The sequence below is a fragment of the Tursiops truncatus genome, chromosome 10 (genome assembly GCF_011762595.2).
Source record: "Tursiops truncatus isolate mTurTru1 chromosome 10, mTurTru1.mat.Y, whole genome shotgun sequence".
NCBI classification, from domain to species: Eukaryota; Metazoa; Chordata; class Mammalia; order Artiodactyla; family Delphinidae; genus Tursiops; species Tursiops truncatus.
In genome coordinates, this window is record NC_047043.1 from 1066212 (window position 1) to 1087661 (window position 21450).

Here is a 21450-nt window from a genome sequence, read left to right on the forward strand (position 1 = left end):
GATGCGGGGAGGGGCCCCGGTTTCCTCCGCCGCAGGGGTGCCTATTTCCTCAGGAAGAGCTGGAGAGGTTACTCCTCAGGATGGTGAAAGCTGTCTTGTCACCTGGCCAAAGGGAAATTCCAAGAGCCACTGGGAATCGCGGGCACACACCCATCACAGCTGCGGACACGGAGGGTGACGACTCCCAACCTCCATTTTCACACAAAACCGCGTGTGCAGCTCAGCGGCAGGGCCTTTAAAACCGTTAATCCCATGTGCTCCCCAGGCTCCACCAACTCTAACTTCATCTCCACGTGTTACTAGAAAGCACACACCCAGGCTGTGTTGGTGAGAGAAGGATGGACACCTCCATCGAGGAATCAGCCGGGGAAGAAACGAACAGGAGACTGTGTATCAGGCTGGAAAAACGAGCTCGGGAGTTTATATTTTAAGAATGGAAAGAAAAATAAAGGAAATGGGAGCAGGGGAAAGGACAGGACACCAGAGGCATGGGGTGAAAGGACCCAGGGAGGGCCCGGGGCAGCCGGGAGGGTCTCCGGGAAGGGCTGGAGCTGGGAGGTGGGCTGGAGAGGCCGCAGAACAACCCCCCCAGAGGCTGGGCTCCACGCAGCCCGCGGGCCCCCTCAGGGCTCCGGGGCGCGGGGCCGGCTGCTCCCGGAGCCCTCAGACGGCGTCCCCGCCGTTTCCAGCTTCTGGAGCCGCCCGCGTTCCCGGGTTGCTGGCCCTTCCTCACATCACGGGGACCCACCGCCTCCCTCTTCAGGTCCCTCGTGATGACAGTTGGGGCCCACCTGGAGGTCCAGGGGCACCTCCTGTCTCACAACCCTGAATTCGATCACCTTCAAAGTGCCTTTGCTGCCACAGGTCCCAGGACTGGTACAGGGATGTGTTCAGGAGACCCCATTCTGTCTGCTACACAGACTGGGGGCAACGCAGCTTCAGCACAGGGTCCTCTGCTGATGGGAAACCGACCCAAAGTTAGATCCTTCTGCGTGCTTTTCTACAAGGGAGGCCATCAAATGTATAAACTTCCCCCGAGACTGGATCTCCTGGTTTATCTATTTTGTCCATCTCTTCAAGACTCTTCCTTGGGAAGCTAGCGTTTAATTTGAAATACTTTGTATTTGACAATGTGGCAGAAGTTTCACCATGTACAGAAGTGCAGGAAAGAGAGTCTTTCTTTAAGGGAACGTCTTCATGCTCCTACTGATTTATCTGAATATGACATTTCTTTCATTAGGTAAGAAAACTTCTCACTTTTATTCTCAACTACTTTTTATTCTGAATTTAATTGCTCTGTTTGCTGGAAAAAATCAGCAATCCTTTCATTTCTTTTTCATATATTCCGAAAAGTCATCAGAAGAAAATTGAAAACTAAAAATTGGATGTTCAGAGCAAACGGAGCTCCCAGTGTCACTAACAGCTCCAGGGTTGGCAGGGGTAGGGGGCATGGAGGGGGGGAGTCTGGAGCAAGCGTCATAAGCTACCAATTATTAGTTTGTGCCTCGGAGCGGGTGCAGGTCTACAATCGTCTGGCTCCTGCGCACCCTGAACAGAGTCAGAAGCTGCACAGGAAGGGCCCTGCGGCACATTTTTAATTCTCGTGTGTGGCTAGGAAAGGCTGAGTTAAAGACACCCTGTATCAGGGGCACTGATTCAAGGAGGAAGCCTGCAGCACCACAGGACAGCAGCAGCTCTGCTCGGTACTCTGCACATCCGGGCTCCTCTGTGTGACGAACACTTGGCATGGCAGGCAGAGGTGCTGGCGGGAAACTCGCCGCGGCCCCTCCTGTCCACCTGTGGTCACTGGACTCCAGGCACCTACGTGTCCTGGACACAAAACTCCATCCCAGCCCTGTCTGAAATCTGAGACCATTTCTGTACTTTAAAAGATGACTGAGACGCAGTGACAGGAGGCAAGGAGAGGGGTCGGCCTCACCTTCTCCTGTCCAGAAGTCTGAACAGCCAAGTACACGCCAGGAAAACCAGCCGCGGCCCTGCACAGGTAGGGCGCACGCGGGAGGGGCCCGGGGGTGCCTGCCTCGGGAAACTCCGTGGCACCGACGGGGCAGCAACTGCGACACCCGTCCCCACGCTCACTGTCCCCTTCCTTGTCCCCCCACTCCCCCCTCTCCCCATCCTGGAGAGCAGGTCCATCGTTCTATCCAAAAGGGTGAACTGTGCCACGCTCCGGGTTAGAATTACCCAACGCACCCAGTTCTTCACATAGATTGTGTCTGTTATTCAAAAGCACAGGTGACCCTCCTTTCGTTTTGAATGTCTCGGCGTTTTCGTCCCACGGAGGATGACGTACACGGGAGGGCAGACCCGTCCTCTAGCCTCTCAGGCCCAAACAGCACTGCTGGCTGCAGCGTCCCCCGGCACTGAGGTGACTTCCAAACCTAAAGACAGGCTTGTGCAACTTAAGGAGAAACATTCAAATTTAGGAGAAATGAATCGTATGTCATTTTCTCATACGTTCTTTGTGATGAAAAAACTAAAAATAGAATAATTTATTCCATTCTATTTTCTTACATTAGGCCATCAAAGCTAAGGGGCTGGGCAGAAGTCTTCTCATTTTAAAATTATATATAAATACTAATTATAAGTAACGAATAAGTTTATTGATAAATAAATGTCTTCCTTTCCATATCGCTATAAATGTTTCTTCCTTTTCTGTAAGCTTAAAGTAAATTCCTCAAAGTGAATTACTTTCGCTTGCTGATGACGGGCGTGACAAATAACTGTATTTGCGGCAAAATGTGTTCCGATTCAAAGAGAAACAGCTCTTCCAAAGCGGCTAAAAGCTGATTCCCAACATAGGAGCTTGCCTTTTCGTGGGATGTGATGTTATGCGACCTCAGGTGTCCAGACGCTGAGATGGGGCGTGACAGGCCCTTCTTCCTGGACACGGCTCTCTGGGCGTCACGGGAACCGGACCCCACATGGGACCGGGGAGATTCTGGAGAAAGCTGCCACGGTCCGCGTGGTCACAGCCGTTTCTCAGCGGTGACCGACACAAGCCCAGATTCTGTCCACCAGAGGAGCCCGGCCTGACTCTCAGACAGCCGAGTGCCGGGGCCTCCCCACGGGCAGTGCTGTTGGGTCGGGTCTGCTCCGGAACTTGGTTTTCAGATCCACGTTAAGGACTCGAAGTATCACAGCTCTCTCCTCCTTTTCTTCACCTTTGACACAGGCTTCTTGTACAAATGCGTTTAAGCCCACGGTCATCCCACACGAGAGATGGGTTTCTGGATGTCGCTGCGCCTGACTTCCTAAGGCCCCGTCGACCGCACTGATCACCTGTCATTCGTCTGCCACGGTGACAGGACTCGGCAGACACGACCGCAAGACCAGACACGGCTCTCGACTCTAACAAGGGGACACATTTGCCAAGGGGACAAGTTCAGCTCTGACACCCAGGCTTCCCACCCCTCGTTGCCACTGGAGGCCCCGTGGGAACACTGGCCTCTCTCCTCTGAGGTCTGTGGCAATCGTGCTCCTTTTTTCCCAGTTTCGGGTGAAGAATGCCCATCAGCGAACACTGGGGGAAGCCCCCCTGCAGGCCGACCATCAGAGCGCAGCCGAGGTCAGCCTCTGGGCTGCACGAGCCTGCGACTTCCACCCGCTGCTCTCTCACCTGTGTGGCTGTGGCCATCCTGCCTGTACATTTTTCAGTACTGCTTTTTCCACTCGGCATTTCAGCTCAAGCTTCTTCCTTGGTTCTTCCACGGGCTGGAGGAAGGCAGCCTTCAACGGCTCCATTGCGTCGTGGCCACTTGAAGCTTTGTGCACGATTATTCTGCATGATTGGACACTGGGGTCCACAGTCTCTGAACCCTGAGAACGTAACGTTAGAGGCAAACGCTCAGGTCCGCAGCTCAGGGAGGGCGAGAAGGCATTCAGCATCTCTTACTAGTTCCTGGCTCATAACCTTCCAAAGTCTCTTGCTGTCAACTGAACTGGGCATGGAAACATTTATAACTGGTGGTTTGTGGATAAGAGAGTAGTATTTTAGCAGTTAAGTGAATCTCAAGTTTCAGTACCTCTCAAATGTTGTTTACCCAAAATTTCAATATTATTATTGGTTGGGAAGAGAAGGAATTAAAAGTACATCCCCATGTGCCACCAGAACCACATGTCTGCTAGCCATGCTTTTATGTGACTTGAAGAAAGCAAAGCCCAGTCATAAGGTTTCGAGGCCAAAACAAGGGCTGAACAGACTGTGATCTTAAAAAGCACCTGTCTTCCTGCCCACCTGCTCCGTCAAGGATTCTGGGCCTCAAAAGCGGGAGAAGATGCTCGAGGACACGTAGCCGAGGGGAGTCAGGAGCGGACAGCTTCCTGGGGCCTCTCTTCCCGGCCTCACAGGAGGCACCGCACGCCGGCCACGCAAGGCTGCCTCTGTCCTTCCCCACTGCCCACTCGGAGCGCCCGGATCGGGGACTCAGAACGTGCACCTCCACCGAGAAACAACTCTACCTGCAGTCACGAGGTGTGGCTAAAGTATTTTGATGTGCATTTTAGATGTGTAACTGGGAAAACAGGCTTTGGTTGGTCAAGGCTGGTCTCCCATATCACTTAAAACCTGCTTTCTGGGAGGAAAATCCGTTACTGCACTGAGGACATCATAAGACAGGCCGCGCCCTCCCTACTCACACAGGTGAATAAACTTCTTAAACATTTCCTGGAATCAGGAAACGCATAAGCAATTGAAGTGAGAATAAACAAATCCATTCTCACCCGCTTTCAATGGCGCAGTGAGGAACTGTGCAGAAGCACCGAGGGGGAGGCCCGGTGCTCACCCGTCAGGCCTGCAGGCCACGGCCATGAGCCACTGGCCCACCAGGCCTGCACGCGTGGGAACAGAGGCGGCATCTCGTGAGCCTCCGGGCCGGGAAGCCTGTAGCTGCAGATGCCGGGTGTTCCCAGCGAGAGTCCAGGCTGCTCAGAGAAGGAAAGGCCGGTGAGAGGGGGAGTCTGAGGAGGGGGCCTGCAGTGGGGACCCCTGTGGTCCAAACAGTGACAGGGCGCAGGGTGGGCAGAGCCGAAGTGAAGTGTGGCATTAACAGCGAGGCAGCTTAGGTGTAAAGACCGTTCTCCATGGGGAGGAAGCCCCATGGCATCTGATAAGGGCGATAAAGTGGCTCCGACTATGGGAAAAGCAGGCTTGGTTTTCCCTCAAACTATGCCTGCTGTAAACTCCGCTAGAATACTCCTTTTCAGTTAAATCCAGTAACTACTCTAAGAATCCCGAGGGCACGCTGAAGAAGGACCGGACGGCCAGGTGGGCCCGTGGGGCCTTGAGAACATGCCTGGAGCCCAGGGAAGAGCCCGGGTGCCCGAGAAAGCAAGAGGCCACGACACTTTCCTCCTCCTGGGCTGCATCTCACAGCTGGGAGGACCAGCAGGTCTGCTCAGAAAGACTTGTCTACAAGGAAACTACAACGTGGGCCAGCCCCTCCCAGAAAGGACAGGTGACAGGGTGGGCGACGCGCTCCAGCAGGGCGACCCCTGGGCGGCCCGTACGCGGCTCACAGGCTCAGCCCTGCAGCGGATGGTTGGGTCTGTGTCCTCTGATCCCGCCCCCCCCCCACCCGCCCCCATAAGCTGCCCTCGCAGAGGCTTGAGATGCTGCTTCCATCAGAGGAAGAGGGAGAAGGAGGGACTGATCAGGAATCTGTGCTGTAACCAGGCTTTAGAGCTGGGACAGAGGGTTTGGAGTCTGGGGGGAAGGAAAAGGTAGCTCCTCTCAGCGGAAGTGGTCTTTCGCTGAAAGCTGCCCAGCTCGACGGGGGCCAGGCCCTCCAGAGTGACAGGGCACATCACACAACAGCTTCCGGCTCCACCATGGAATTATCCCTGGAAATAGTCAGGAAACTTACCTGCGTACATAAAACGATAACCTAAAACCCATACAAGCTCGCAAGGTCAATGACTTCCGATCTTAAAAGATCGTTTTTACGTTGCCTGAGTCTCCAGAGTCTGGGCCCGTGGCCAGCGGCAGGTAGCCCAGGACTCACCGCCTGTCAACGCGTCCCTGCAGCGGCCGGGCTCTCACCTCCTCGCCTTCAAGTCGACTTTGTCTCTAAACCCTGCGGATACCCCGCCCCTCCCGCAAGGCAGGGAGACATCTGCGTGCACAGGCCTGACAAGCTGGTCCACATCACGCCTGAGACCACAGCAGACACATCACCAACCTGGGAGAGGCAGTCCATCAAACTGATGGATCCAATCCCTGAGGCGGCGAGCTGACGCTTGAATTCCTCCTCTGCACCTATCTGTGGGGTTCCCTTCCAATCCCTGAAGCGGCGAGCTGACGCCTGAGCTCCTCCTCTGCGTCTATCTGTGGGGTTCCCTCGCTCAGCCATCAGACGTTCCATGGCCACGTGCTCTGCACCCTGCACGGAATCCACGGGTCGTGGTCCCACAGACCTTCAGCCACCAGAGAGCTGAGCATCCACCACAAAGCATCCAGAACGCATGACGGCACAGACACGGCCCACGCTGACCCGCAGCTTCTGAAGAGGGGTCGGAAGGCCAAGGCCATCTGGGCACAGAACCTTGACTTTCAAACTTCCACTGTCAATTTAACTTTAACTGGTAAATGATCTTTTGAAGTTGCCGAGTTCAGCGTGTGGGTCCTACGAATCTCCTCCCTGGGGGGTGAGAGCTCTCCGTGGCCTGTGGGGTAGGGAAAGCCGTCTCGCTTTTCCAAAGCGCCCCCTGAATTTGTGGGGGGCTTAGCTACAGATGCGTGAGGGGCCGGCTACACATCATCAGTTTGTACAAAGTTCTAATCACTCAAAATGGGCGTCCGGAAAATAAAACCCCATAAAGAATACCGGAGCCAGGCGAACACTTGGGAGCAGAGAGGAAAGGGCAGACTGGGCCGTTCAGTTTGACTTTCTCAGCATGAAGACTGGAAAGGATCGATGCTTCCCTAAAAGTACATTAAAAAAATGATGGATTCGAGCATTTTTCCCCTGGGGAGGATCAGCTTCCATGTGCTTCTCCACGAGGCTGAAACCAAAAGTGGGCATGAAGGACACAGCCTCCGAGTGCAGACCAGGCACGCGGCTGCCCCGTCCCTGCAGGTCCAGAGCCCCCAGACCACTCGCAGCTGCTCTGAGATGAGCCCTCGCAGACAATTAACTTCTGAGCAGCCTTCTGGAGACCACAGGGCACCCGGCCTGAGCCCTGCAGGCCAGGCGGCCCCCAGCGCGCACGCCTGCCACTCTTGCCTGAGCACAGACCTCACTGTTACGTGGTCTCCGGCCACTTCTCTAAGGACACACGGACACTCGCACACCCACGACGGCGCTGACCTTTATCCCGAAAGGAGCGCATCGCTGGGAAGTAAGTGGAGAAAACCACTCGGCCACTGCTTGCACTGAACCCGCCCCACACACAGCCTGCACGCTTGGGGGCATTCCTCGCAATTTTCACAAATTCAGTCCACCTCGCTTATCTCTGTGCATTGGGCCTGTCTTCACCCGAGACTTTGGCACCAACGCACCCCGGTCTCCACCCCTTAGGTGCCTTGGGGAAGTTGGAAAGTTCTTCAGCGGGACTCTGTGCAGTGTGCCGGCTGCACAGGACCAGCTGGGTGGAGGGGCTGCTAACAGGGCTTCACAAACGCCATCGTGAGTGTCCAGGGTGATGGGATGTGCCAGCCGGCAGGCCTCCGTCACCCACAGCAGGTGCCCTGCAAACCTGCGCCTGTCCCTCCCCCACCTGAGTGCCGGCGGACACCTGACATGTGTCCTCTGCTTTAACTTCCAGGGCCGTGACCGACACCCAGAAACGGACTCTAGGACCGAGACAGGCACCTCCAAGAGGGGAGCGGCTCGGGGCTTCCGGCGGACGCAGGGGTTGCTGACTGACTAACGCAGGCAGGTGAATCCAGAGTCCGGTCTGAGGAGTTTCCTTTGATAAAAATTGCAGCACTTTACACTAATATGGTATCTTTGACCGTGAGATCTCAAGCTGCTTCACACACGCTAACTTCCCTTCCCGGTACTTTTGTGTAGTTTAGCACAGTCACCCTTCATTCAGAAGACGGGGAAACGGATGCTGAGTCAGGGGAGCATGAAGATGAAGCCAAAGGCGCCACTTTCGAACGCCACCTTCTATCTTCACGCCTACGTACCCGACCCCAGTGTTCCCCCTCGCTGTTTCCTTTTGATGAATAAACTAAAACCACTGCCGGTGGTTTACATGAACAATACCTGCGAAAACCACACCCTGACCTACTGTCTACGTGATGGTCAGGGCACAAAATGTCACACAGACAGAAGATGCTGGAGAAATAATGATGTCGTTGACTCACGTTTAAAATAAATACACACTTTTGAGCCTGGGATACAGGCCATAAAGCATAAGGGTATCAGAAATAAAGTCCAGCTGCCTGGAAAAAGTATAAAGATGAGGAAGGAAGACAGAAAACAGGCTGAATTACTTAGAAATACAGAGCAACGTCACGGAAAGTGCAGACAAGGAAAGGGGAGCATTTCTGTAGGCCGTGGATGGTTCGCTTTGGATTTCAGCAGAGGTTGGGGACAGAACAACCTAAACGTTACTTAGCCAGGGTCCGGGAGGGCAGGCGAGGAGCGGGGCACCTGAGTCAGGAAGACTGACGTCAACCTAAGCAGGTGTGCAAAGCTGTCCCTGCTGAAGAAAGCCGAAAGCCACGGCCGTGGGGTCTGCATCTGCCCCAGAGCGATGCAGCTGTGAACACAGACTATGTAGGACCCAGACTCGGACGTGAGGCAGCTGGACGGGAAAAATGTGACCTCGGCGGATGCTGTCACTGGACAGGCAAAGGCTTTGTTTCATGTTTAACCAGAAAAACACGATGTCAGGAGGGAAGTGCTGGCCTTTTGGTAAATATGTTAAAGAAACCAAGAGCTAGCCCCGTGGCCTTGGCCACCGCTGTCCTGATGGGACAAGCCGTCCTGGTTTCGCCCCAGTGGGTGCTGAGCCGTCCTCACTCCCTCGGGGCTGGGGTGTGGTCGCCCAGCACCACGCAGTGACCGGGCCAGGTTCTCGCTGCCCACCCCAGGGCTGCTTGTTTCTGTCCCCACCCCTGGCTGCTTGGCCGCCCTGAGCAGCCGGGGGAAGAGATGATGCCAAGGGAGCAGCAGCCACCCGACCTGTAGGGCAGCTGGGAGGGGCTGGTGCACGGAAAGAGTATGTCATATTCACCAACCCGAGGACGGACCACATCCATGGGCATGCACGCCACATCTACGGGCCCCAGAACAGGCCCCACATCCACAGGCATGCACACCACGTCCACGGGCCCCAGAACGGGCCCCACGTCCACGGGCGTGCACGCCACGTCCACGGATGAGCCAGACTGTGAAAACGGCTCCTCTCTCACCTCAGCGGGCGGCACTCGGCACAAGGACCTCATAGGAAAATCACAACTGTTCTGACCCACATTCCCTCTCTTTTGTTTTTCCTATTGATCTGATCCACAAGCCGTTAGAATTCTGATTTCTTCACACTGTCACTGTAAGTTAACATTTTTAGCAAGAGAGCCACCCTCAGTCAGGTCAGTCCTGTTCATCTGGGAAATGTAAGAGTAATAAAAACTGTATTTGGGATACCTGTGTTGGACAGCATATCCAAAGCCCACTTCAATACACCTGACTGAAATTTTCACCAAAATAGCTGTGCAAAGAGGAAGACACTGCAAGCCTAAGCTTCCAAAGCTGAAACTAAATGGAATATTTCTCTTCAGCATCTTAACATGCCTTAGAGAAACCTCAACATATTCCCCCAAGTTCAACTGTGGCTTTAGAGGGTCACAGTTGCCTCATTTCCTCTGCTGACCTATTTTCCAAAAATAATAGAAACAATCTGAATTTAAAAGGTACCGTGCCTTTCTAATATCACTCTGCATAGAATTAACTTCATTCTCAACAAAAATCCCTGAGAAACAGGGAGACACTTCATTATACAGTTGCAGAATATGTAAAAAAAATGAATAAAAGCGTATTTAGATGAGTCTTCCTGGAACGGCTGCTAAGGACCCATGTTTATGAGATGAACAAGTCCCCGTCTTAGGAGACAAGGGTCCTGCCCCGTTCCCGACATGGCCCGTGAATCACAACAGCTGCGAGCTGTTTAGGAGTCAGTCTCCACCAAGAACCTTGTTTAACTAACTTAACGGAACTGGTTAGGGGGACGCCTCAGAATGTGACCAGTCAGTGGTCAGAAGGCACCTGTCAAAGGACAGGTGGGTGATCTCAGAGGCAGAGGGACTCTGTAGGGCTTAAGGATGACTCCTGGTTGGTTGTGAGACTCACAACAGCAAGAGCAGGAAGGAAGGAAAAGAGGTCAAAATGCAGGAAGAAGAAGAGAGTGAGAAGAGAGGGGAGGAGGGCCGAGCGCTGCCCAGGCAGCGGAGGACGCACCGCGCGGGAGCCTGGGAGGGGCCCTGGCGCCAGCATCCCCATGGGGCCAGCGTCTCCCCGGGAGACCATGTGGTCCCTGCACCGCGTCTCCGCGGTGCCACTGCTTCACCCCCAACCCGGAACGCTCCCTGGGTCTCTTTTTAAGCACAAATCTCCCTCAGATCCCACTGTTGTCGTGCCTTCGCCTGGTGCTGCCTCAGACGGATGTGCGGCTGGACCTTGTCTGCGGCGGCCCAGGCGCACGTTCACGGTGTTTTTCGAGGGCGTTTTTTTGTCAGCTTTAAGCTGACAGTTAACTAGAATCTTCCAACTCTTGCTCCTCCTCAAGGTGATAATAATGTGTCTTCCACACAGCAAGAGACACTGGTCCAGCAACGGGTCGAAGTGATTAATCCAGTATTCTCTTCCAGCAGAGCCCTCTGCACGAGGAGCACAGCTCTGTCAGCGCCGCGAAACTCAGTTCAGCTTCCAACCTCTGCAACCGTAAGATGACGCCTTTGTGCAGTTTTCAGCCACTCTGTGATCGTTTGTTGCAGCAGCGATGGGAAACCAACACAGGTTTTCTTTCGGCTGTAAAAGTGATGCCCAGCTGCCTCTGAGAAGCAAGCGCAGAGACGGGTTTTCGCGGGAAGATTCCTGCCGGGGGAGGACGGTGAGGGGGCAGGGAGGTGCCGAGGGCGGCTGGTCTCCGGCCCGTCAGCGGTACCGAAGTTCCGGGGTTGCCCCGGAACGTGCTGGACCCCGGGGCCTGGGACAGCCTCTGGGAACAGACGTCCGCAGGACCTGAGGGGAAGCCCACCTCCTCGCCTTCACCAGGACTGTCCGCTCCACCGTGTAGCATCAAGCAGAGCCGGCCGCGCTAAGAGCAAACGACCTTTCCTGCCCGACGCTGTCGGGGCCAAAACCAAAGACATACTGAAAACCACGAAAACATCAGGACCTGAAGAGCTCGAAGGAGGCTGGCAGACGTCTTCTGAAAACCAATGACGTCACAGGCCTGTACGATGCTGCTGACGGCGACAATTACAATGATGACAGCAATAAAAGCCGCTTATACTCGGACGAGCCTCCATCCTTACGAACCAAAACGCTTCGCACCCCGCCTTCCGGGGCACGTCAGTTTGGAATTAGGTCTCTGCTTATCCCTGAAATGCAGTTTGCCTCAACGGAGGTAGGAATCACCTTCCAGCTCATGTCAACTCTCTGGCATCAGCCCTTGAAACCTCTGAGGAGCCTCGAAGGCAGGGGCTCACGATGGAAGGTGGGGAACACTTCAGTCCGGCCCCGAGGTTCTTGGACACAAATGCTTAATATGTGAATTCTTAACCAGTGTTCTCAGCCCGAGTTTCTGAGACTGACTTCCTGCACCCAAACCTGCCTGGCCGCGGACCAGTTCCTGCTCCAGACGCCCCGCCCCGAACGCCCCTCTCAGGGCAACTCACCTCACGTACACGTAGCCCCAAACCCAACCGCCTTCCTCCGCACCAGGCCACCAGCGCCCCGAGGCCCTGAGGTCCCTGCCCCGCGAAGGGAGTCCTGTGCCCGGGTCCCGCCACCTGTGCGTCACCATCCGATCTGGCCCCTGACCCTGTGCTCTCCATCTCTGCAGCGTCCCGGCGCCCGTCACTGTTCTTCTGGCCGCCACTACCGGGTCCAGTGAGCGCCCCACTGTTCCTGCCTCGGCCCAGCCTGCGGCTGCCGAGCTGTCCCCTCACCTGGGGGAGACTCGCTGCCGGCTGAGGGCCTTCCCTCCCCCACCTGCTACGAGGACTCACTTCCACGGTCGGAATTCAATAAACATTCCTTCTGAATTAAACCTCTAAGGCCTCAACCCTATAGGGATACTCTATATGTGCTGAAATACCTTCTGAGAAGCTGAAGGTAAATAAGAATTGTATTTTAAATGTATGTGATGAATGCACTAAAGGATTCCTGTAACGAATCCTAGAAACTGCAGAATCTTTTAGTGCCTGGGCACTGGCCCGTTTCTTGCTTTGGGACTGCATTACAAAATGCACGAACCAGATCTGGCTATGAAGTACAGCGCCTGCTCTGAACAGCGGCTGAGTGGAGCTGGGTGTTCGCCAGCAGGCCGAGCACATCAGGTGTGATTGTGCAGGAGGCCAAGCAGAGCTGCCGAGTTAGGGAGCAAGGCCATCAGCTGCGGGGAGCAGCTCGGAGGCTCCGACCACGGCAGTCAAGCGAGCACTCAACTGTGCCAGCAGGTGTGACGGTGAGTGAAGAGACCGGTCTGCCCTGAGCCAGGGGTGTGGAAGCGAAGCCAGAGGAGGCCTCGAGGGAAGAGAAAGGCCGGTGCAGACAGACAGGGATGGAGCTCTGGGGGACCCAGAAGAGCTAGGGTCCACACGTGAACGCTGTGCTAGGAAAAACACTCAGACTTGCTAAGGAATTATGAGCCGAAGAAGTGGAAGAAGGACACACAGATAGTGTTATCTGTGGAATCTCCATGAAAAGGTTTCTGAATCACAGTTATTTCAGGAGATAATTACGGCTGGATAGAACGGAAATAGCACTGCTGATTTAAGAAACAAACAAACAGCAAATAGGGATTCCTGAAATTCTGGAGCACAGACGCCAGTGGCCGGAGATGAGAGTGAAGAGGGAGTGAAGGGGGAGTGGCTCCTGTGAGCGACCAGAGCCCTGCAGGTAGCAGCTGAGCTGGGGAACAGACTGCCCTTCCTCAAGAAAGGAGCTGCAGAGGCCACAGCACATTTCCAAGACGCTGGGATTTACGTTGTAGAGGTCAAGAGGTCATTGCTATGATTACAAATGAGGGTAGTCATGACCCGCTCAGCTTTTTTGGAACAAAGGTACAGATTTTACAGGAATTCCCGATTGGTACAAGGAATGAAAGCATCTACATTAAGGCTACCAGGGAGATTTTTGGATGCAAACAAAAATTTAAAAAAATTTTTTTTTAATAGAAGGGAAGGTATATAGTTACGTATATTCACCGAGGTATTTAAGTCTTTAATAGCATCATTCTAACCTGGATCTAATCATAAACCTTCAAGGAAAAACAGGAGGAAGTCGGGGGCATCATGGTCGGGACACAATTGTTCTTTCACTAGCCGTAAACGCTCTTGAGGGGCCAGGAGCCGAGGGAAGAGCCCAGGCTTTAGGAGGAATGTCACCCACCCTGGGGGCTCTGCGCGGCGTCCTGTGAAGCACGGAGGCCACACTGTGGAATAGCTGAGACTCAACTGCAGAGACTGAAACTACAGTTCTCTCGGTTAAGTTCAAGGAAGGAAAAGGGCAGGAAAGGCCAGAGTGATTAAGGAGGGATGGAAAGGTTAGTATGAGGAACCGAAGAGGGAGGCTTACAACACATGAACAGTGACGCAGAGATAGAAACTATTTGTAAAATACGAGCAGTACGAAGTTCAGAGAATAACTACAAAAGAGGAAGCACTGTGACAGCATTCCACGCCGTTGCGCTCGGGCAGTTATAAAAGCAGAGAACGCTGGGCCTGCACGTTGACGCTTACAGAATAAGGAGCCTGGCCTCTCCTCTTCCAGGTCCTGGAGCAGAGAGAGGGGCTCGCCCTTCACTGCTGTGCCTGCCCGCTCTCCGCCTGGCCCCCACCATCCAGACGGGGAACAAAGGAAAGCAGGGGCGTAGGGGTGGGATTAGAGCACTGGAGGGATGTGGACGGGAGAGATGGGTGCTTCTGGCAGAGCCGGAGGAGACAGGTCGCGGGCAAGGGAGGGCCCCGTTTCCTGCTAAGGGCAGGGACGTGTGCGAGCGGCTGAGAACAGCTAGGGGGGAAGAAGGGACCGTTTCAAGACCCCCAGTGTCCAGGGATGGCGCTGGGCGAAGCTCTAACTGGTATTTATACAAGTCCTCTGCTGACAGATCAGATTCCTGAGGTCTGGAAAGTGTTACCCAGCATTATTCTAAACAGGGCTATGAGATAGAACAAGCAATTACGGGCCATTTAACTTAACATCATTTACAGAAAAATATTAGGAGAAGTTTGCAGAGGGGACAACTCAGTGAGCATATGGTAATTTGATTAGAAACAGGCCACATGTTTTTACTGAAGGAAGGTGTTGCTTTAACTAGCTTGTTGGCCTTCTTTGAAGTTACTGCTTTCCCAGCTCTAGATTTTAACTCAGGAATTTTTTCTAGTATCTATAAAGAATGCGAGTAAACATTGAGTATCTAAGCAAAGAGAGCAAAAACCAATCACAGCTGAGGACATCAGAAATACAGTGGCAAGAAAAGCGAACGTCAGAGGCAAATAATACAGCAAGGAAAAACTCAGCTCCATCACCCAGTAGAGTTTAAATCAAGACATTTTTCGTGGAAAATAGGTGATTTCAACTTCGGTCTGTTAATGTGTTTCCCATGCCATTTCCTAAAATGCTCTGCAGAAAAAAGGCAATTGTTTTGTTTGTTTCACTGAAAAGAAAAAACTCTTAGCTTTTTTTTTTTTTTAAGTGAACTGAACATTTGGTGTCATTAAAATTTGCCACATTAGGATGAATACTTCCTAATACAACCTTTGTGCATTTTCCGAGTTAAAAATTCTCAAACAAAAAGAAGACATCTTCGTTATTATTTTAAATTAAGTAATAGGTCAATGTTAATTTTCTCCTATTTACATGACAATTCCATACCACTGAATAGCTATTGAATCTTCAGAAAGAGGGTCAGAAAGGATAAAAATCAAGATAAAACAAGAATTTAAAAAATCAGAGTACCTATTAGCGTTTGCTAGAAGCCCTGATTATACCACGTTATTGACTTTTTAGTGGTTAATACGTACACTTCACCAGTGACGTCCTCCTTTTCAAAAGGCACTCGACTCGAGTAACTGACCTATTCCTCTCTACACTCTCCACGACGGCCGGATGGGTCTGTCTCGTCCATGCTGAATTCTTAGGATCTAACACAGGGTTTGGTAAACATCTGTTGAACGAATGAATAACTAACAATAACAGCATCAATACTGGTATTTTACCATGTGCCGGACACGGCTCTAATGAGCACTTGTGTAAGTGACTCTCTTAATTCTCCAGCAAGTCTTTGAAAGAAGTTCGACTATGAATCCCATCTTTAAAGACAGCCAAACAGAGGCACTGAGAAGTAGCACGCCTGAGTTCACACATCTGGTAACTCAGGCCGTCTGGCCTTAAGCCCAACCCCGCTTCTTCCCCGCACACAAATGCACAATGCCACAGCTCTGCGTACACGTACAGGCAGAGGAAACGCCAGAGGGCACAGAGGTACAGGACCCAAGTATTCGTGTTGCCATCACCAATGCTGGGATTCAGGGGCAATGGGAAATGTAAAGTCCAATTTCCAGGATGAAGCTTCCCACAGCAGTAAAACTCCTCAACATGCAAGGGAAGCCCAGAGGTGTCCAGAGCGGGAACCAGAGAACAGGACTCCGCTCAGCTCAACTGGACACCAGAGTCCTAAGCTCAGAACAAAACCTTTCAGGACTTTCCACTCTGGAGCAGAAGCAGGACCAAAGATTTTGTGGTGACAAAATCAACGAGGGAGAGGTTTTCAGCTGGGAGGTCTGCTCTGTACAGAATCACTGGCGGCCTCTTCGGGGTCAGTGCTGGCCTGGGCTGCATAAACAGCCTGCCTTGCTTGGTCTGAATCTCACTCAGAAAACAATGTAAATCTTTATCTCCCTTTAGTCTTGCTTTAGGATACCGGTGTTCTATGACCTGCTTCTTCCCCCCAATTTTCTTTACGGCATTTTTTTCTTTCGATCATTCTGGCCCCACTGGACTCTGAGAAGATCTAGTTTATGCGTTCGTCTCCGGGGTGTCCTAGGTGCTGAAGACACAGGATGAAAGCCGATCAGGAGAACAAGCTTTTCTAGAAAGCGAGGAAGGATGAGAGGGAGGCTGTGGTACCTGGAAGATGGACTTGACCTCAGAAAAGGGAAGGACACAGCGGGACACGGAGAATTACACGTCTCCCCACATCGAGTGCCTCTCAGGCCTCGCGCCAGCGACGCCCTGGGTGTGTTGTTTACGGCACAGACCCAAGCGCAAGCTCGCAGGCGGGCTCCAGTTCTCACCCCCTTTCACCTGGAGGAACACTGTCACCCCCGAGGCAACTCCACGTACGGCTGTCGAGCTGATCCAAGTTCTGGGAAAACTGCTGTGCTGAAGAACGAGGTGAAAAGTTTAGCCTCACCGCACAAGAAGGCTTGCCCGACAGAGCCTGTGCTGAGTGCAGTGGACAAAATCCAAGACCAGAGGCAGTAAAGGGGATCCGGGTGGTGGGGAGAGCTAGAGGGGTGAGAGGAGAGCCTAGGAAATAGGAGGGCACCCTCACGTTCAAACGCCTTTTGTGCAAACAGAGTTGCAGAACAGGTACGACAGGGACACTGGCCAGAACAAAAGGACGGACGTGGAGCCTCGGCAGGAAAGAGGGTCCACAGGGACTTCAAGAACCGTCTTGTGAGCCCAAGGGTCCTTATCAACCCCACACGGTGCCCAAGTAAGGTTGACAGACAAGCTGTTCTTAACGACTTCCTAGCTTTGGAAACGAGAAGGGCCACGGTGAAGTTGTTACAGGGGTTGAGGGTTGGCTCCGTCCGTTTTCCACTCTGAGATGACAGTTTTCATTCGCGAGCACGGAAAGAAAGCTGTCTGTTTATGTCCCAGAAAAACGAGAGCCCGTGGCCCATCTCTGGGCCCGGTGGGAGGCTCCACAGCCGGGTCTCCTTGCTGTGTCAGCAGGAGCACGCTGGTGTCCCCTCCCTGGGACCAGCACATCCTCTGCTGGCCACACCCAGCCCCATCAGCACGGGCACCATTGTTCACTGTGTGTCAAAGACCGGCCCCGCCCGGGCCAGGACAATGCGACTGCACAGCCCCAGTCGCCAAGCACTGCTGATTTCCTTTCCTTTTTGTTCGCTCCTGTGTGTACGAGTGCATGAAATGAAGTGTTTTCTTTTGTTTGAAACAAGACAGTTTGAAGGGTGATTACCGGTGACAGGTTCACTTTCGATCTTTCTTCACCGTGCCTTTCCTGATCTCGGAAAGTTGTAGAACAGATAGGAATTTGGTTCAAACACAGGTAAAACAGGTTCCAGGACTCTACTTTCACGGTTAATATACATTTCGTCCGGGAACCACCACGTCTGAACATTCCTCTCTGAAGCTGCTGCTTTCTATCACCCTTAGGTACCTTTAAAACATTGAGTTTTGTCACCACAGTGAACGTGGTCCACATTTAAGTGACAACACCAAGCTAGAAGTTCTTATAAATCTAGGAAAGGAGCATGTTATGCTCAAACAACCTGTAGGTCATTTCTTAATACAGGAACTTCTTTTTTTTTGTATTTTAAAATTTCGTATTTGATAAAGTATTATTACAGATTGGGAGGGTATGAAACATTAGTAATTAGTGGCTAGTCATGTTTTTAAAAATACTAAAGTAAACGTCAGGTGGAGAAAGAACCATCAATAGAATTGAAAGACAAATGGCAAATTACGGGGTGAGGGTTAGAGAAACGCTTATGTAAACGAGGGGGATTCTTTCACCCATAAAATGAATAGACAATGTGTGTTCAGTCATTCAGTAAAAGTTTGAATCTATTCAGGAACTTCTGTATTCAGAAATTTATGCGTTTATCCACCCATCCACCAATAATCATTAAGCACTGAGTTTTTCATCTGAGATAGTAAAAAAAAGTCCTTCTCCTCAAAGACTTTGGAGGAACTCTTTGGAGAAAAACACGTGAACAAATGAGTAGAGTAAATTATAACAGGTGTTATAATATAGTTACGTATAGCATTTATTGTATCAACAGGTCCAAAGGAGAAAGTAGTGAGTTCAGTGGTGGTAGCATATCGGCCAGAAAAGGGTTCACAGCCAGGACAGTGCTTGAGCTGAGGCTTCAAAAGCGCGCAGGGCTCAACACCACTCAGGTCTGTGCGCGTGCAGGTGAGTGCACGTGTGTGCATGTGTGAGTGCGTGCGAGTGTGTGTGTGAGTACATGTGAGTGTGTGTGTGAGTACATGTGAGAGTGTGCATGTGAGTGTATGTGAGCATGTGTGAGTGCACATGAGTGTGTTTATGTGGGGGTGTGTGAGTGCGTGCGTGTGTGTGTACATGAGCGTGTGCACCGGGATCTCCAGACCCTGAGGGCCACGGGGGGCCTTGGAAGGCAGACGTCCTGCAGGTACCGGGGCTCAGCCATCCATCAGGCCACTACCTTGCTGGGATCCACCTTTGATCTGAGCCTCCATTTCTGAAACCAGCTCTTTCCCTGGGTGTGTGTTACCCTGTTTTCCTTTACACAGCAATGCATTTTGTGGCGAGAATAACACCCCAAATGCAATTCCCTGGGCTCTGGTTTGGGGAACGCGCACTGAGGGACGACAGAGAGCCCAGGGCAGAGCTGGGAAGCCTGGCTGCAGCAACCAGTTAATATTTTCCCAGCCAGTGGCCGGGTGTGGCCCTGCCGCCAGGGCCGAGACACTTACCACTTCAGTTGGTCGGTAGTACTTGAGATCCACGGTCACGTGAACTTTGCCGGTCTCTTTGCACCTGCCCACTTCATTTTCATTCTCTCCTTCCCACCTGGAAAGGAGAAAAAGAGTTGATCAGTCCCAACCTGCTTGGGAGCATCAGACCAGGCTGCCGGGCAGCGCGGCTTCTCCCTGGAGGAGCCAGAAGCTCATCTACTCAGGAAACACAGGCAGGTGCTTAACCGTGTTATGAGGGCAACGGCGGTTCTAAAGCCTTTCCAGATCTATGTCAAAAGGGCAGGCCTTTTCCTCCCTCTTTAAGGAAGATCATGGTATGTTCAGAAGTGAGACCCCAGAAGTGAACAGATTAGCCACAACGAGGAACTGGGCAACTTTCAGGATTTCAAGGATTCTGTACCTCTTTAGACTATTCTTGCTAAAGTCAATTATTATGAATTCATCTCTCCTGTCTCTCCTTTCCTTATTTTTTTTATTTCTGTAGTTTTAGGAGTATTTATTGTAAACTGAATGCATTCCATTTTAGAATAAGTTTCATACCCTAATTAGCCACTCATTTCATCCCCGTATTCCATATAAGTGCCCTTGCTGTACCCAGGCAGCAGTTGGCCCCACTGATAAAGCCCAGACGATTAAACCTCCAAAAAGTGCGTAATGAATCGGTTGATTCCCTGCTAAGCGACGGTCTTTCAGCATCTCTTCTTTCTCTGATTCAGCTACGATGCTATTTGGACAAGTGTTCTTCCTTAAACACCCACAGTTGACAACAGTTCAGGATCCCAATCGCAGCCCCCTCTTCTCATAAGCTGAGGGGCAAGTTCACAAGTTTCAAGACCAGCTTCTTGCCGGAGTTCCATTTCATGTTCTCACTTTTACAGAAATGAAGCCACTGGCTAGAGCTGACCTCTGGATTTCTACGAACTAATATCCAAAGAACAAAACATACTACATAATTTGACTTGTTTCTACAAATGGAACTTTTCGGCAAAGAAAGAAAAGAAGTTACCAAGTAATGTCTGACTTCAATGCTTATCCTCAGACCTAGTTTGCTTTATCAGCTGGTGATGAATCCTGTGACAGGACAATTCTGTCACAGTGGAGATCAAAGGAAAGAATAGAGCATTAAGTTGGTTACTTGACTGTGTGAATTACAGGTGCCATTGAAGATGGCCATTAAATGTTGACTGTGGTTGTATTTTGGACATAGATTGGGTATCAGAGACTTCAACTGGCCTCACAAGCTTTCTCTCTGATCACCCCCTCAAATGTTCTATCCTCAATTTACTTTTTCATAGCATAAGGGTAATATTTCATCGTGGGAGGAATAATCAGTTCATGAGTATGCTGGATTTGCCAACGTACTAAAGGCAAATATGAAAAACATTCCACAACACAGAGAGAATTATAGCTCAATATGTTGAACAATAAAAAAAATGTACGACTGGCATTTTCCATGACTTTTATATTAATGACTCAAAAAAGGGTGTTTGGTAATTTACTTATTTGGTTTAATTTCTTTCCCTTGCCTAGACTTATTTGGCAGGATCAGAGCTAAGTTTCTGGAACACTCACCTGGATACGGTAGGTGGATGCTTTAGAGTATGCCGACTAAAACTGCTGTAAAATGGGAAAAGCTGAGGGGCTGGTGAGCCCTGTCGTCTCTGATAGATGAAGACCAAACCTTGGCCAATATCCACAGTAAGGGAGAATATTTGGTAAAGTCATGATTTAAAAAAATTACCTAATTCTAAAGTTGTTTTAGCGGAACCTCTCTCGGGTGACGCTTTCATCAACAGTAAATGAAAGGATATTTGTTTCTCAGGAGTGCGTTTTAGTTTTATTTCTGTTCAAGTTTCACACTCACGAAGAGAAACAAGCTCTGCACACGCCTTCCTGATGGCATCTGCACGGAGCCAGAGGGTCCAGAGCACGTTTTGCTGTTTCTTCCAGCTGCGGCTCGGCACGTAATCTGCGATGGTCAGGCTGATGTGGGGACACAGACACGCGTGACACCGCCCGTCGTGGTGGTGAATCCGAACAGAGGCCACAAGCTGGAGGAATGGTGATTCAGACCCACGTATTTACAATGAATCCTTCTGAAACCACACACGTAGCCACATACATATTTAAGTCGACGAGGCCTCGGGAAAGGCGTCCCCTGACCGTGGTCACGTGTGGCCCAGGGAACTTGGCAAAGCTGGCCACGTCTCCAGAGCAGGGGCTGTGAACTGTTTCTGTGAAGAGCATCACACAAGAGGCTCTGTCACGTGTTCTTCCTCATTCCCTTCCTCCTTCTTCTCTTCCTCATTATCTTCTTTCTTTAAAATTTTTAACTACCCTTTAAAACAGTAAAAACATCCTTAGAGGACAGTAAAAAACGAGCCTTGGCTGGGGTCTGGCCTGCAGACCGTAGTTGCCCCCCTGCATCAGGGGATGAGTAACTGACACATCCTCACCCTTGACCCCAGGAAAGCATCCGGTTCCGGTCCACACCGGCAGGCTGATGGCCAGCTCAGCGGGACCTTCCCCGACCGCTATG

General features: G+C 51.6%; 1 protein-coding gene across 3 annotated transcripts in view; it reads right to left on the reverse strand.

Moving 5' to 3' along the window:
- Positions 1-21450, reverse strand: part of GMDS (GDP-mannose 4,6-dehydratase) — a 479997-nt gene that overhangs the window by 47677 nt on the left and 410870 nt on the right. For 2 of the 3 annotated variants that reach the window (XM_073810235.1, XM_033863759.2), the window contains 2 exons: positions 18909-19005; positions 3622-3840 (listed from right to left, as the gene is read on the reverse strand). In XM_073810235.1, coding sequence (XP_073666336.1) covers positions 3637-3840; positions 18909-19005 — 301 coding nt within the window. In that variant the 3' untranslated portion in view covers positions 3622-3636. Of the gene's footprint in view, positions 1-3621; positions 3841-18908; positions 19006-21450 lie in introns of those variants that run through there. The other variant, XM_033863760.2, reaches the window with a different exon arrangement.